This window comes from Chanodichthys erythropterus, chromosome 3 (assembly GCF_024489055.1).
Source record: "Chanodichthys erythropterus isolate Z2021 chromosome 3, ASM2448905v1, whole genome shotgun sequence".
NCBI classification, from domain to species: domain Eukaryota; kingdom Metazoa; phylum Chordata; class Actinopteri; order Cypriniformes; family Xenocyprididae; genus Chanodichthys; species Chanodichthys erythropterus.
In genome coordinates this window covers 17,443,783-17,459,456 of record NC_090223.1, presented here as the reverse complement: position 1 = coordinate 17,459,456, position 15,674 = coordinate 17,443,783, and the positions used below count along the sequence as shown (strand labels likewise).

The following is a 15,674-nucleotide window of genomic DNA, read 5'->3' as shown; positions in this document are numbered from 1 at the left end:
TGGACCACAAAGCTAAACTGATTATGTATTAACAAGACCCCTGATTAAATGTCACCTCATATTGACATTTTACTAAAAAGCAAGCAGGCATTTTGATTTGACAATAACACTCCAAGCAAACACAAACACAGTGAAATTCATATCAATCTTTATTTGTACTTAGAAATTTTGCGCAACAAATCTTTTTTTGTTTGTTTTTTTTTTTTTTTTTTGTCCTTTTTCCTTTAATGATTTACACCAGGGCAGATTAAAAGTCGATCTGAATCTCTCATGCCATTATTCCTGCAGGAGCGGCTGAAACGGACCTCTTACATAAAGTGCTTCTGTCAACGATCGCTTCTCTTTTTTTTTTTTGCAATAGAAAAAATGAAAAGACGGTGGAGGACAAAAAATTTCCATGGCTCACAAGAAGAGTGAAGAGGAAGGGGAATTCCTTTTTAAAAAAAGAAAAACAGAAAAAAGACAGAAAGAGCAAAGAAAGTTCAGTGAAGGCCGTTTCAGCCCAGGATCAGACTGGATTTGCCACCGGGTGGGTTCCTCCGGCCGGACGGGTTGGCAGGAGACGGGGCAGAAGGCTGTGCGGCTTCCTCTTTCTGCTCCACCGCCTCTTCTGGAAAATAAACACAGATGGACAATGGTTAGGATACTAGTGTCCTACTCCGTCTGACACAGAGATTGTTGAAAATATTGGCATCCGCATTGTCCAAAACAACACAAATAACCGCATGCATGCTTAAAGTGCCCCATTATGCTTTTTCCCCCCAAATATTACCTTTCATGTAGTATAATATAGCGGTTTGTGAATGTAAAACATCTGCAAACTTTTAAAGATCAAAGTGCATGACAAATACAGTTATTGTCTCCTAAAAGAAAGAAATCGATTCTGAACAGCCGAAATAAGTCGTCCGTAATTTCAGTCTCACTTCCTGTTAAACACCTACGTAACAATGTAACAAATTTGCATAATGCCAATAACCAAGCTTCAAAAAAATGGCTTGTTTTGATATCGCGGGATCTGTGACATCACACGGGTAAATACATTTGCATATGACTGCCTCCAGAGCAAGACGTCAGCGAATAGTTATACATCATGACATCATAGGCCCCGCCCACTGGTGTTCAATCACTAAATGGCTGACGTTTGCCTACACAGGATGTGAGCATTGTGTCAAAAGTGAACAGAAGCCATTATAACCAGTGACGCTGTCTACACTGATACAATATACAGATGCGAGTTCAGTTTCTGACATATTCCACGAGCTTCAGCCTGTCAACAACAGGACAAATGGAAAAGTGAAAAATTGTTCGCTTTGACAAGTCCAGTTTAAACCGCTTGTATATGAGAATTTAGTTCAAAATTTGACCTGCGGAGGGCAGTAATACAATTAGCAGTGTCTACACTGCTGGAATTCTAATAGAGAAGAAGAAGAGAGCTAGTTCAAGATAAGCATTTATGGTTAAAACGTATATAATAAAAAAAAAAAAAAAAAAAAAAAAAAAAAATAGAAAATGAGTGATGGTTTCTCTAGATAAGACCCTTAATTCTCGTCTGGGATCATGTAGAATGCTTTGAAGCTGCAATGAAACTAATCTTGACCTTCAGACGTTTGGGCTCCATTGAAGTCCACTATATGGAGAATAATACTGGAATGTTTTCATCAAAGACCTTAATTTCTTTTCGACTGAAGAAAGAAAGACATGAACATCTTGGATGACATGGGGGTGAGTAAATTATCAGGGAATTTTAATTTGAAAGTGAACTAATCCTTTAAAAGGTGCCTCCCCTTTAAAATGCATAATTCCAGGCAGCGGTTCAAAATGAGGGTTAACGATAATATTTTTTCCATGTATATTGTTTGTGTGTGCATGAGCAAAACAGCTCTACTAACATTATAAGGGATATCAAAGAACATATTAAAATAAAAAGTCCTTGTCATGGCCTTTTTAATACATTTCAATGTTTGATTTTGAGGATGGCTTATCATACATGTAAAGTCTAGGTCCAGATGTCTAGATGTCAAAGCACCGGTTCTTCAGTACCATCAATGACTGGAACAACATTCACTAACTCATTCAGCATATTAGGACTGAGTCTCTTATGGGTTTTAAGGTCAGTATATTTGCATTTTATGGTGATGGAAACATAATGGCTCATCATTCAGTCATATTGAACATTTCCAGGAAGTATATTAAAAAGTGTTCGGTAAGGTGTGACTCAGAAACGTCTCACAAAAGGACTTGTACCATCAGAGGGAAAGCATCCAGCTCATGAACAGCAGTATTGTGCACCGGTAAGGCCTGATATATACTCTACACAACTATATGAATGCACATGCTTTAAATTCCATACACTGTGCTCAGAAAAGTGTCAGCTCAATTAATAATGCAACAAATTCAAACTGCAATATCACCGCAGCCACAAGGGGGCACTATATAGTGGACATTCACATAAACTGACCTGAAAGAAAACACAACAGGCTTAAGAGAACCTCGCCGAATAGGTTAAAGTTTAGTTTTTATACAGCATTATCTAATGAAAATTACCCTATGTTTGAATTCTGATTACAAACATTTGCTCAGAGGAGCTGAAGTCAGATACTATGCAAAAGTGCTAACTGGTAAAAAGCCAAACCCAGCAGACATGAAGACCCTAGAAACGGATAATATTTACACTATCAGCATTGACTAATGGCCTAACACTAACACTAGAGCAGGACTAGTAAACAGACTTGTTATATGAACCCAGATCAGCCACTGAATACTGAATACTTAAAGTCACAGGACACTTAAACATTCAAGAGGCACAAAGCCTGTGTTTGAAGAGAGAGCTACAAACATTTGGCCATAAACTACACAAATTAACCTAGAATGAAAAAGTTGCTAGTTTTAAATGCATCAAATGTGTATTGAATTAATATTAAAGGGGACATATCATGAAAATCTGACTTTTTCCTTGTTTAAGTTATATAATCGTGTCTACGGTGCATCTACTGACCCAGAAAACATGAAAAAGGACAACCCAGTAACTTTGTTTTGGCAAGCCTTTCTCTGCAAACATGTGAACATGTGAGCTGCTCAGATTTCGCTCTCCTAGCGATATAGGAAGAGGGATCTTATTATAATATTACCACCCCTTAATCTGCATGTTTTCACCCACAGCGCCACCATTTTGTTCTTGCAAGCAAAGGTAAAGCTGCAAATGAAGGAAATGTAAGCATTTTTAAGTAGTGCAAAGCGTTTCTTCAGTTCAGGCAGCTCCATTTATTTCAATCCTCATTTTGGCTGCGTGAGATTTTCCAGCTTTGTTGTTGTTGAGCAATGCAATATGCAAGCTGTTAAAGCTCCGCCCTCTTCTGGAAAGGGGGCCAGGAGCAGCAGCTCATTTGCATTTAAAGGGACACACACAAAATGAAAGTGTGTTTTTGTTCACACCTAAATAGGGGCAAATTTGAGCAGCTGTAATAAATGATGTGTGTGAAGTTTCAGCTCAAAATACCCCAGACACATTCTGGGGACACCAGAGACATCTTGTAAAAAAAACAGCAATGCCCTTTAAAATTCATTGCCGTTAAAAAACACAAAGCAAACAAAATGAATTTACCCCTTTAAAAAAAAAAAAAAAATTATATATATATATATATATATATATATTAATTTGTGAACTATAAATGTGTCCTTTATATAAAATGTGTGACCTTGTTATCCATGCTAGCATTTTTTCATCTATTATTAAACTTTTTTTTATCAATTATTATTTTTATTATTTGTATTTTTATTATATATTTATTATTATTATATTTTTATATACACTACTACTAATCATATTTTAAACATCATTTAAAATCTACCTATAGAACATTTAAAAGAGGGAGGGGGGGACAAATAAATGAAGGTTTAAAACTATATTTAGACATATGTCTACTAAATGAATGAAAAATAAAAGCTCATATTTAGTTTGACCTCCTGAGTTTGTAGAACAACATTTACTGAAGTTTAAGCACTTCTTTTCACTGACCATTTGCAAAAATAAAAGAAAATTAAACTGAGTCGTGCCAACACATGATGAACGCATATCAAATCAACATGAAGCCCAATCAGCATGTGACTTCGGTCTAGTAGGTTAAGACTCGAGTCCCGGTTTCCCTGTCCTGAACTCTAGACGTGTTGGATTTCTAATGGAATTCCCTCATTCTGTCCCACAAGACCGACCGTCATCTGAAATCCAGAATCAGTGTTACTCCAGCTGTCCTTAATGAGAAGTCCAGACTGAAGCAGCGGCCAGCAGACGTGGAATCATGGAATATGTGTCTCTGTGCCGTTAACGGAGAAGGAACATTCCAGAACTAATGCAGAACTTCAGCAACCGTTTATTAGCAGCATTCCTCAACAAATGTGAGTCACGCTTCAGCGGTCACACGCGCAAAGAGAAAGAGCACCATCACTGGAGCACAATGAAACACTGAGATTTACAAAAGGAATTGATTCTCACCGTTGTTCTCTTGCTCATATTCATTTTGATCCTGCAAAACAAGAGCAGATTTGAGATCAGATGCATTTATAAAACAAACCTGGACAGTGTTTGTCAAGCTTCAGTATTAAATAAGGTCTCTCAGTCGTGACAACATGAAACGCCATTCATAAAGTTTTTAAACTTGTATAAAAAAGAATAAATACAGGCATTTCAAAGGCAGATTAAGTAACTAAATTTGTTTTGATGAAAGAAAGTTCATAAAAAATGTGCAATGAATTTTGTTCTATAAGAGCAGAGACATTCAAGACAGAAAATGGAAACAAATGCTTGTTAAAAATCACCACAGGATAAAAATCTGTAGGAAATTCCTCCTGTGAAGGACAAATGAATGAAGTTCATCCACATGAAGAGCTGTGGTTTTACTGACCCAGAGAACAGCTGTGGTGTCCAGCAGTGTGTGTGCATGCATGTGTGTGTGTTTTCCACAGACCCTGCGGCTGTTAGTTTGTACCCCACCCAACTAACCGTGTTATTTTAGACACACATACAGTCAGTTAACAGCACTACTGTGATCCAAATACAGTTGTGATAATGAAACCCCTCTGAACTTAGTCTAACACAGAAATAAAACTGGTCATTTGTTAGACCTTTAATAAAAAAGGAGAATAAAAATTAATTTTAAATGAATGAACAAAATTTCCTGTTTTTCTCTAGACTAGTACAAAAATAATTAAATCTTTATTACAGATAAATATGTATTTTCTGTTTGTCTTGATTGCCTCTGGCCTTATAGCACTTGATTAATCATTGCACACTTTATTGTATTCATTCATTTTAAAGAAATTGATAAATAGAAACATTTATAATAGTTTGATCTTTATGAATTCTCTGCCTGTCAAATTTCTCTGGTGTTATGTTAATTGTTTTATTGTTTTATTCATTTATTTTGATGAAATGTTGCAAACAGTCAAAATATTTTTATTTTTTAATATACATTTTAATTATTTTATTAATCTTAATGTTTAGGGGTTACAGAAAGTATAAAATATTTATTTATTAAATAAATATTTATTATTTTATTAGATGAGGTTTGCAGAAAACAATTGTTCTTCAAAATAAATAAATAAATACATTTATAACAAAAAATAATTTATTTTTTATTCAGATAAAGAGTGGCAGAATGTACAACAAAGTTTTTTATGATAAAGGGTTGCAGAAAATATAATAGATTTTATGAGTTACTATTTTTTTATTTTTAGATGAAGGATTACAGAAAACAATTGTTCTTCAAAATAAATACATTTATAATAAGATTTTTCTTTTTCTTTTTTTTAATTTTAAATGAAGTGTTACAGAAAATGTTTCTTAATTAATGAATATATTTATAGAATTTTTTTATTGTATTTTAGATAAAGGGTTGCAGAATTGTACAATAAAGATTGTTATGATGTTTTAGATGTTTTACATTTTTAGAAAACAATCTCTCTTTAAAATAAATAAATACATTTATAATAAAATGTATTTTTGTTTTATTTAGATGAAGGGTTGCAGATTTATAAAGATATTTTTAAGAAATATTTTTAATCCATTTTTTTATTTAATTAGATGAAGGGTTGAAGACAATATTTCTTTAAAATAAGTACATAAAGTTATTTTTTATGAAACGTTTTATACTTTTTATTTAAATAAAGGGTTAAATAAAGGGTTATTTTTAATTTTGTATTCATTTGGATGAAAGGTTACAGAAAACAATCTTTCATCAAAATAAATAAAAAATATTTATGTATTTTATGTGCTGAACATGTCTGGTCTTACAGTGGCTGATTAATCATTGTACATCTAAATTCTTTACTTTTTTTTTTCCACTCCAGAATAATATGTCCTGATGAACTTCACAGTAAGACCAGAAACATGCATGAAGAAAAGTAATTGGGGTAGATGTTGAGTAAGAGTATGAACTCCAGGCACACCCTTTCATTCATGTGCTCTAGGTTGCTAAATGACTAAATGAATAAAGCTCAAACAGGTTCAGATGACCTATATTCAGATCACACTCATAAATCTCATGTTTGAACTCACCACACTGTTGGCGGGCCGTTCGGCAGGAGCGCCGTTATCATAAACTATGGCGGGCTGGCACCGTCTCAGAGGAGCCGAGGGTTCACCGCACAGGACACCAGACGCTTCTCCACCTGTGATGACAAACACACACGGGTCATCAGATCATCAATATTTCAGTTTACCAATAAACAATAGGAACTTATAAACCGTGGCTTGGCATCCAAACAAACTCTACAGCCCTGTCAGTTCATAACATTTCATACTACAACAATATCAGGTGCAGCGTTTCTTCACTGTCCTATTAACCTTCCTCTAGTCCAATGAAATTCAAGGTAAATGTTCATGAATTTGATTTGAACAATTCTGGTCGGGTATTGGGTCACAGCTTGATGTTCAAAGTCAAATCTGGGTCATGAAACAAACTGTTTTTAAATAGTGTGACAATGACATGATACAATGTTTATTTCAGCAGCTCATTCAAGAAAACAAGACACACATTTGCATCTGGTTTGTTTGATGTGGGTGGAAAAAAGCCAGCTTGTGACCTGAACGAACTGCTATTAACACAGAAAGCATTTATTACCAGAGATGACATCAGGGCTATTATCGTCAACTGAAACCCATTTAAAAAAAACAAAACAAAAAAAAAAAACACTACCATAAACATAACCTGAAAGATTACCTGCGTGAACAGCTAGCTGAAATTCAATACATTTAAGTTGAAGTATAAAACTGAAAACTAAACATAAAAAAAAAAAATTACTGAACTTTAAAAAGAATGAAATTTTAAAGCTATTTCAAATTGACAAGCTACAGTAGTATATCAAAGATACTAAAGACAACATAACACCCCCCCCAAAGGCTTTCATGAGTGTGACGTGACCCTGAGGTCAAAGTCCTAAACACCACTCGCTTCTTATCCACTGAAATGCAAACAAAGGGCTTTTTGTTTGACTGTCTAACAAACGCAGCATCCTATTGTGTGTCAATGGAGTGATTATGAACATTAAATGAGCTTGATGTTGTAACACACACACACACACTTCGTCAGAGAAAGTGAACCAAACCAGCTGTGAAATAAATCACAACATCGCACATTGATGAAAGTAAATAAAGAGAAGAAAAAAAAAAAGAACCAAAAATGAAAACAACAATACAATATAAAACTGCTGATTTAGTTAAAAGCATAAAAATATATAAAATATATTTAATATATTTTAAAAAAAGTACAAAAAGACTGTGGGGAGACGGACTTGACAAAATCATTTCACAATGTTTCATGGGAGTGTCCGGTCACTGCTGAGCCATTTTGCAGTGATTCCTGTTTCCATGGTAACAGCCATTCTGCAGGATTATGGGAAGGGAAGTTTTCAACAGGAATACCATTAACAGAGTCACTAAGGCATGCCTTCAAGGTTAGCGTGTGCAAAAAAAAAAAAAAAAAAAAAAAAAAAAAATGCAACACCGCAAGGAGACAAGAGGCCATTTTTGAATGGCTGTCAATGGAGGAGGAGCGACAGTACACTTGAGGGGAAGCAGCTTATTTAATGAATCAACAGACTATCCCTAAATCTTCAACATGTTTGCCATTAATCATTATTTTTAGTTTAAATCAACTAAATAAATAAATAAATAGTAAATTTATAGATACATGTATTAATAAATAGTCTGTGACTGTTTGACAAGTAAAGATCATTTTGCAATATTTATGACAATTTGCGACAGTTCATGGTCAGTCTGTCTTGAAAATTTTATACATTATTATAAAAAACAACTTTATATGTATACCTATTATAAACTATAGGGCTGTTCAACTAACTGTTCAATTTTGAGATTTTGGTCCATTTTGTTTCCATTATTACTACTTTCAGACAAGTTGACAGAAAACATCCAGAATACACATTTAAGTGTTTCTTTTATTGCACTTTATATATTAGCATCTGTAGATTTCAATTACAATACATATCTTTAAAGGTTTTTCCTCCACTTCAGCAGCACTTACACACACCAAACTTTACATATTTATTCATATCTATACTCTGAAGGTTTTTACTGTGGAGTTTGTTCATATTTCATTCTCTGTGATTTAGAGAACATTTTATTACTAAAATTTTGTAAAATTTGATGTTTAAATTGATAATGCATCATTTGCTTATTTAAACATACCATTTCAGAAAACCTGTAATACAAATTAATTGTCTTAATATACTGTGACTAATCATCTATTATTTAAATTTTGACCCTTTTCACCTGTAGTGTCTTGCCTTAATGGGCAAAAATGGAATGTAATTTTTACATGACTATTACAATCCATTAGCTGAAAAAAAATAAAAAAAAAAATAAAAAAATGAAACCCCTTACAAATCACAATGGACAAACACAACAACATCCTGTCAGGAACCTCTGGTCGACACAATGAACTTCCTGTCAGACAGGAGAGAAGCTCATTCAGAGCAAGATTATATGAGAATCCACACATCCGACATGTACCACATGATACATAGCACACATAAAAATGCCAAGCGTTTCCCAAAAAATAAAATCTGACCGGATACTTCACACAACTAAAATCAGTATGCAAAAGTTCACACCGGCTTACCGGGAAACAAAGTCATTTATAAGTCAAGTTCCAAGACCTTAAAGGGTTAGTTCACCCAAAAATGAAATTTCTGTCATTAATTAACTTTCACGTCATGCCAAAACGTAAGATCATCGTTCATCTTTTGAACACAAATTAAAATATTTGATGAAATCCAAGGTTTTTAACCTCCCATTGAAAGCAATGAAATTACCACATTCAAAGTCCGGAAACTTTTAAAACCATTGTTAAAAACAATGTGACTACAGTAGTTCAACCTTAATGTTATAAAGCGACAAGAATACTTTTTGTGCGCAAAAACAAAAATAACGACTTTACTAAACTCAATTTCTTCTCTACCCTGTCAGACTCGTACGGAGTTGACGCAGTTCAGCGCTTCTGCGTTTACGTCCGAACGCCAGCTCAGTAATGGCCAACGCTGCGTCAACGGCATGGGAGACTGACAGGATATAGAGGAAATTGTTCTATAAAGTTGTTATCTTTGTTTTCGTGCACAAAATGTATTCTCGTCACTTCATAACATTAAGGTTGAACTACTGTAGTCACGTTGACTATTTTAAGGATGTCTTTACGACTTCTCTGGACCTTGACTGTGATAATTATGTTGCTGTCTATTGGAGAAAAACCCTCTCAGATTTCATCAAAATATCTTAATTTGTGTTCTGAAGATGAACAAAGGTTTATAGGTGTGGAAAAACATGAGGGTGAGTAATTAATGACAATTTTCATTTTTGGGTGAACTAACCCTTTAAGACATGAAGTTCAGATCAAATGAAATCTTTAAAAGCCAAGTGTTTTTTTTTTTTTTTTAGATCAGCTTAGAAATATCTAGTTGCTTGCTACAGAATTTATGGCTACGGCTGTAAAATAATCAGATGCAGCAGGATTCAACATCCCAGAAGAGAGCCAGCAAAGGCCTTTAGAGAGAATAAACAGATATAGGAACGACACCTGCCCGAGTGAAGCATTAGCGCTGAATCAAAAGCTCAGATTATCCCGATTATATCCGTATATGAGCTTGTGCAGGGCTAATCACACGACTGCCAACTGCATTCAAAACGCTACTGCATGCAAATACATGTTTCTTTTTCAGAAAATAAAGAACTCTGAACATCCAAACATTACAGAGCTGCCTCACTGTCTACATAGGCAGCTCCCTTCTGAGGCAACTTCCTACATAAGTGACGGATTTGGAGCAGCATGTGAAGCACATGGGGTAAACAACTCAAGTGATTTCAGTAGAGTTTGACATGTTGCTAAACTAATGACGTGCTACTTTGAGCAGAAAAACAGCACACAAAAATTGAGGAACATATTCCCATTGAAATTTTTGAATAAAATACAGGTATATCTACAGAAACACTTGTAAAGCAGACCGTCCTGTACGCACTAACGGACTGGATGCTTCATCATGATGTCACACCCTAACATTCTCTACATCACGAGTCACTTCCTGAATCACTGAACAGTCAGGATATTTGTCCAGGAAATGACATTGTGCCAACTGTATGCTGACACATAGAAGTGGTCGTCTGTGAAAGCAGCGAGTGGGTTAAACCTGGAAAATCTAACAAAGTCACTCTTTAATTTATGACATCTTCCTACTGAAATAATAAGCCAATAGTGAATCATTAAAGGACATTAATATTTAAATACATCAATATTTTTAATCCATTTCACTAAAATGGACTACAAAACTAATGCATGTGAGATTATTATATTAGTGCAGTCCAAAAGTTTGGACTCATGTGACACTGAAGACTGGAGTAACGATGCTGAAAATTCAGCTTTGCATCACAGGAATAAATTACTTTGTCAAATATATTTAAATAGTACACAGTTATTTTAAACTGTAATAATATTTCACAATATTACTGTTTTTTACTGTATTTTTAATTAAATAAATGTAGCCTTGGTGAGCAGATGAAACTTCTTTTAAAAACATTAAAAATCTTAGTGGTTCCAAACTTTTGGACTGGACTGTACTAATATATATATATACCTGCCAAGTTTATTTTGTCATTTTTCATTTCAAAACTATCATTTGAAACTGAACTGATTATATTATTCAGCAAAATTGATTATATTATATCTTAACATATATTCAAATAGAAAACAGTGATTTTAAAAATTAATATTTCACAATATTACAGTATTTTTTTTTATTAAGTAAATGCAGTCTTGGGCGAGAACATTTCAAAAACATTTCAAAAATCTTACAGACCCCAAACTTTTAAATTAGATTTACAGTTTAGACATTCATATAGATGAGCTCAATCATACAGACATGAGTTAAAAACATAAGGGTGGCATTAATGCCATGCTGGTTTCAAATAATACAAGCATTAAAATCTAACCAAGTCCAGATCTGACCAAAAGCAGAATTTGAACCAGATGTATGTGTGTGTGTGATGTGTGGTGTGTGGTATGTGGTGTGTGTGTGTGTGTGTTGTACCTGGCGGGTTGTTCCTCCGGTGGGCGTGAGGGTCGTCAGGTTCAGCAAAGATACTGGAGGCCATCTTGTTTTTGCGCACAGGCTTCTCATCATCTGTGCCGAAGGAAATATTAGAGGCTCCACCAGGGGGACGCAACACCCTACGAGACATCGGTCAGAAGAATGAGGCTCAGGAACATGCAAATCAATGACATATTAACAAACTCACTAGTGCAGAAAAGAAACACTAACAGAAGAAGGGCTGGAGATTATCATGTAGATACTGTGCAAATATGTCAACAGTAGAAACCTTATTAGCCTGAAGAAATTCAAAGCAGGGCGTGTCAAACAAGTCAAGATGATGAAATTAAAGGATTAGTTCACTTCGGAATTAAAATTCCCTGATAATTTACTCACCCCCATGTTATCCAAGATGTTTACGTCTTTCTTCTGTCGAAAAAAGATTAAGGTTTTTGAGGAAAACATTACAGGATTTTTCTCTATATAGTGGACTTCAATGGGGTTCAACGGATTCAAGGTCAAAATTACAGTTTCAGTGCAGCTTCAAAGAGCTCTACATTATCCCAGACGAGGAATAAGGGTAAAATAAAGAAATCAAAATGTATACTTTTTAAATTACAAATGTCTGTCTTGCACTGCTCTGCGATGCGCCACGCATTACATAACCACATTGGAAAGGTCACAAGTGATGTAGGCGGAAGTATCGCGGTTGGGCGAAAAACTCCATCTTATTTCCTCCTCCAACCTCAAAATCGTCCTACATCGTTGTTTTACCCTTTTTTTTGTAAAGAGCATTTGACTTAGTCTTTGCACATTCTCTTTGTAAACACTTGCTCAGTAGTTCGTCACACGTGACCTTTCCAACATGATTACGCAATGCGTGGCACATCACAGAGCAGTTCAAGATGAGCATTTGTGATTAAAAAGTATATAAAAAAAGTATTTTCTTTTAGAAAATGACCGATTGTTTCTCTAAATAAGACCCTTATTCCTTGTCTGGGATTGTTTAAAGCTCTTTGAAGCTGCACTGAAACTGACATTTGGACCTTCAACCTGTTGTACCCCAGTGAAGTCCACTATATGGAGAAAAATCCTGGAATGTTTTCCTCAAAAACCTTAATTTCTTTTCAATTGAAGAAAGAAAGAGATGAACATGGATGACATGGGGGTGAGTAAATTATCAGGAAATTTAATTCTGAAGATAACTAATCTTTTAAGCATTTTGTCATTTACGTTTGGCAAGTAATTATGTAACTTGGTGAATTAATTATATAATCGTTGATTATTGGCCACTTAATCAAAATTCAAATTTCAAATTATACACTATATTATAGTTTTAAAAAAATTATACACTTAAAAAAAAAAAAAAAAACACTGTAAAACACTAAAATTCATACAGTAAAATACCGTTTTCCACTGAAACAGTAATAAACCGTAAAAATGCATTCTGGGTAACATAAGTCATTTTGGAAAAAGCATCCTATAGGCTACTTCCTCAAAAATGGCAAATATTACCCAGAATGCATTGTTTTTACAGTATACTACAATACATTCTGTATATTACAACACACTCTGGGTAATATTATTTGTTGATTTTGAGAAAGTTACCTATAGGCCTCTTTTCTTAAAGCAACAAATATTACTCAGAATGCATTGTTTTTAATGGTACATTACTGTTTCAATGGAAAACGGTATTTTACTGTGTATTTTTTTTAAGTCATTAATTTGTATGTATGCTCTTTCATCTAAAATCTTCCCAGAAGTCTTTTTAAAAATCTCCATAAATAAAAGCTGAATAAAACTGTCACCTAATACTTATATTTAAATATTTAGATCAGGACAGTCCAATAAAATAAGATTTGTCAAAGAAGTCTCACAGAAATGACCTTTTGATGACCTTTCATAAATAAAGGGTTTAATTCATTGGATCATGTATGCATTTCGCAGATGTCTTTTATAGAAGATGTACATTTGATGAATTCATGCATTCCCTGGGAATTTAATTGAACACATGACCAGTTTGAGCTACAGGAACAAGCATTAGCCTACCACATGGTTATCAAAACGCACCATTTTGTGAGCAAAAAATAACCACATTGAGATGTAAACCTGTTACTGTGATATAAAGCGCATACAACACAACAAATGATTTTGGTCATACCACCCACCACTGAACACATACACACACACACACACACACACACAGCTGACTCGTCCAGCTCATCTGCTCACACCAAGTGCAGATTCCATCGTTGGATGGTTCTCATTCAGCACATATGTTGATTCATTAAAAAGACATGAGGGTGGGTGTCAGCAAACCCCGGATGAAAAGCAGTGGACCTGTGATTGATGCGGCTGAGGGAAACCCTAATCAATGCTTCTGAAAAGCCCAGCGCTGATCTCAACAGCCCTCCCTCCACGAGACCAGCTGACACCCGGCGGCAGCTGTCAGGGTCTCGCCTCCATCCAAACGCAACTTTCTGCTCCCTTTGTCAAAGGAATCGACGGTGTGGAGATTATAAAACCAACCAGTGCCGTCTGAAACAGCTAATGCCTTAACCAGACTAAAGCTTTGGGATCAGATCAGGGGACTTTATTAGAGAGAGGAAGGCCGCGTCGCCCGAGACCCCACCCAACCGACACAGGAGACACATGGCATTAAAAATCCTTCCTCAAGCCCAAGATGCATGCTGAAAACATCAGTAAATCAGACCGAGTGACCAATAAACACGCCAGCTCTCAGCTTGACCTACATTTCTGGCCGTCCTACTGAGGGGAACCCCAGACACACAGGATTTAAAAGAGAAAAACTGGGTGAATTTACTTGGATTTAACAGGAAAATGAGCTTTGAAGGTGTCAGGGTGGCAACATGTTGCACCAAGGATGCCTTAATATTCAGGTTAAACCGACTAGACAATGCCTGAACCCTCATTTTAAACCTCGTTTCTGTGCAACAAAAGCCACTGCAACATTTTTGACATGCAAATGCCAGAATGCATCTCCATCCCTCCCTCATTCGCTGACTGAAAGTTACAGATGATATCATTTCTGGACACACAAACACACCTAAAAAAAAATAAAAAGAGTTAGTTTGGATCACAAAGTCCTTTGGCCAGACATGCAAACCTTCCACTGGTTGGTTGGAAGAAATTCAATGCATCTGTTCCAAGCCTAGTATCAGAAACCTTTTAAGGACAATGGAGCGTGTATTTTTGGGCCAGAGCTTGAGGGTTACACTGAATAGTCAGATGACTTGGATTAAACTGATAGAAAAAAAAAGAAAAAAAAAGAAATATAAGCAGCAGAGAAAGCATCTATTCGTTAAAATCAATGCAATGCACAATGCATACTAAACTTTAAAGCAAATCTCCCAGTTTGAGATGTACAGTGGCAGCCTGCCAGCTCCATTCCTTTATAATGGCTGAAGTTTGAGCTCCATCCACATCAAAACATCAGATCAAATACACGTCAAACCTGGGTATAATGTGCCTGAACTGGATCTCAGAGCAGAATAAGGGTGGATGGGTGTTCATTGCTAGGAGGAAGAGGATGATGATGGTGGTGGCAGACAGTCTGGGTGAATTCAGATGAAATGAAAGTGTTACACTAATCCAAATCCATTAAGTCCTCATATTTAGGCTGATTAGCTTCATTTGCATTCGTGTATTGGAGGAGGAATCCATCCATCAGGCCACCACTACCACCACCATCATCATCATCATCATCATCATCTCCAGCTCTGAGCTCCGCTCTTCTTTTGTCTGCCTGGCGAACGCAACAAACCCGTTTAAATTCATTTACCTGGAACTGTTTTTGGCACCAGGCTCCATGCCTTGGAAAGTGGTCGTCGTAGTCATGTTGAGCGGGTAATGTGCTCGCTAAAACGCGTTAGAAACCCTTCAGCTTGACTGAATTCGTCTAAGTCCTTTATCCCGCATGGACTCCGCCCGGACCAGCTGAAATCCGAGTGCAGCGGAGCGGCCCTTTAGACCAGCCCACGAAACCCCGCCCTCCGGGGAGATGCGCAATGTGATTGGATAGGGCAGAGCGGTCCCTGGAGTTTGATTGGAGGATCGACCGTCGATCA

General features: G+C 35.8%; 1 protein-coding gene across 1 annotated transcript; it reads right to left on the bottom strand.

Moving 5' to 3' along the window:
* Nucleotides 1-164: 164 nt before the first annotated feature.
* On the bottom strand, nt 165-15,568 carry jpt1b (Jupiter microtubule associated homolog 1b). The gene is made up of 5 exons (XM_067381207.1): nt 15,389-15,568; nt 11,587-11,726; nt 6,551-6,663; nt 4,490-4,520; nt 165-610 (listed from the first exon to the last, which is right to left on the bottom strand). The coding sequence occupies exons 1-5, from the start codon at nt 15,442-15,444 to the stop codon at nt 498-500; spliced, it is 453 nt and encodes a 150-aa protein (XP_067237308.1). The 5' UTR covers nt 15,445-15,568; the 3' UTR covers nt 165-497.
* Between the last annotated feature and the right edge of the window lie 106 nt (nt 15,569-15,674).

Bases quoted from the DNA above. Each gene is read 5' to 3' on its own strand.
- jpt1b (XM_067381207.1), bottom strand. From the start codon at position 15,444: ATGACTACGACGACCACTTTCCAAGGCATGGAGCCTGGTGCCAAAAAC. The intron at 11,727-15,388 runs GTAAATGAATTT...GATGTCTCGTAG, and splicing joins GGTGCCAAAAACAGTTCCAG to GGTGTTGCGTCCCCCTGGTG. The intron at 611-4,489 runs GTGAGAATCAAT...TTTATTTTCCAG, and splicing joins ATATGAGCAAGAGAACAACG to AAGAGGCGGTGGAGCAGAAA.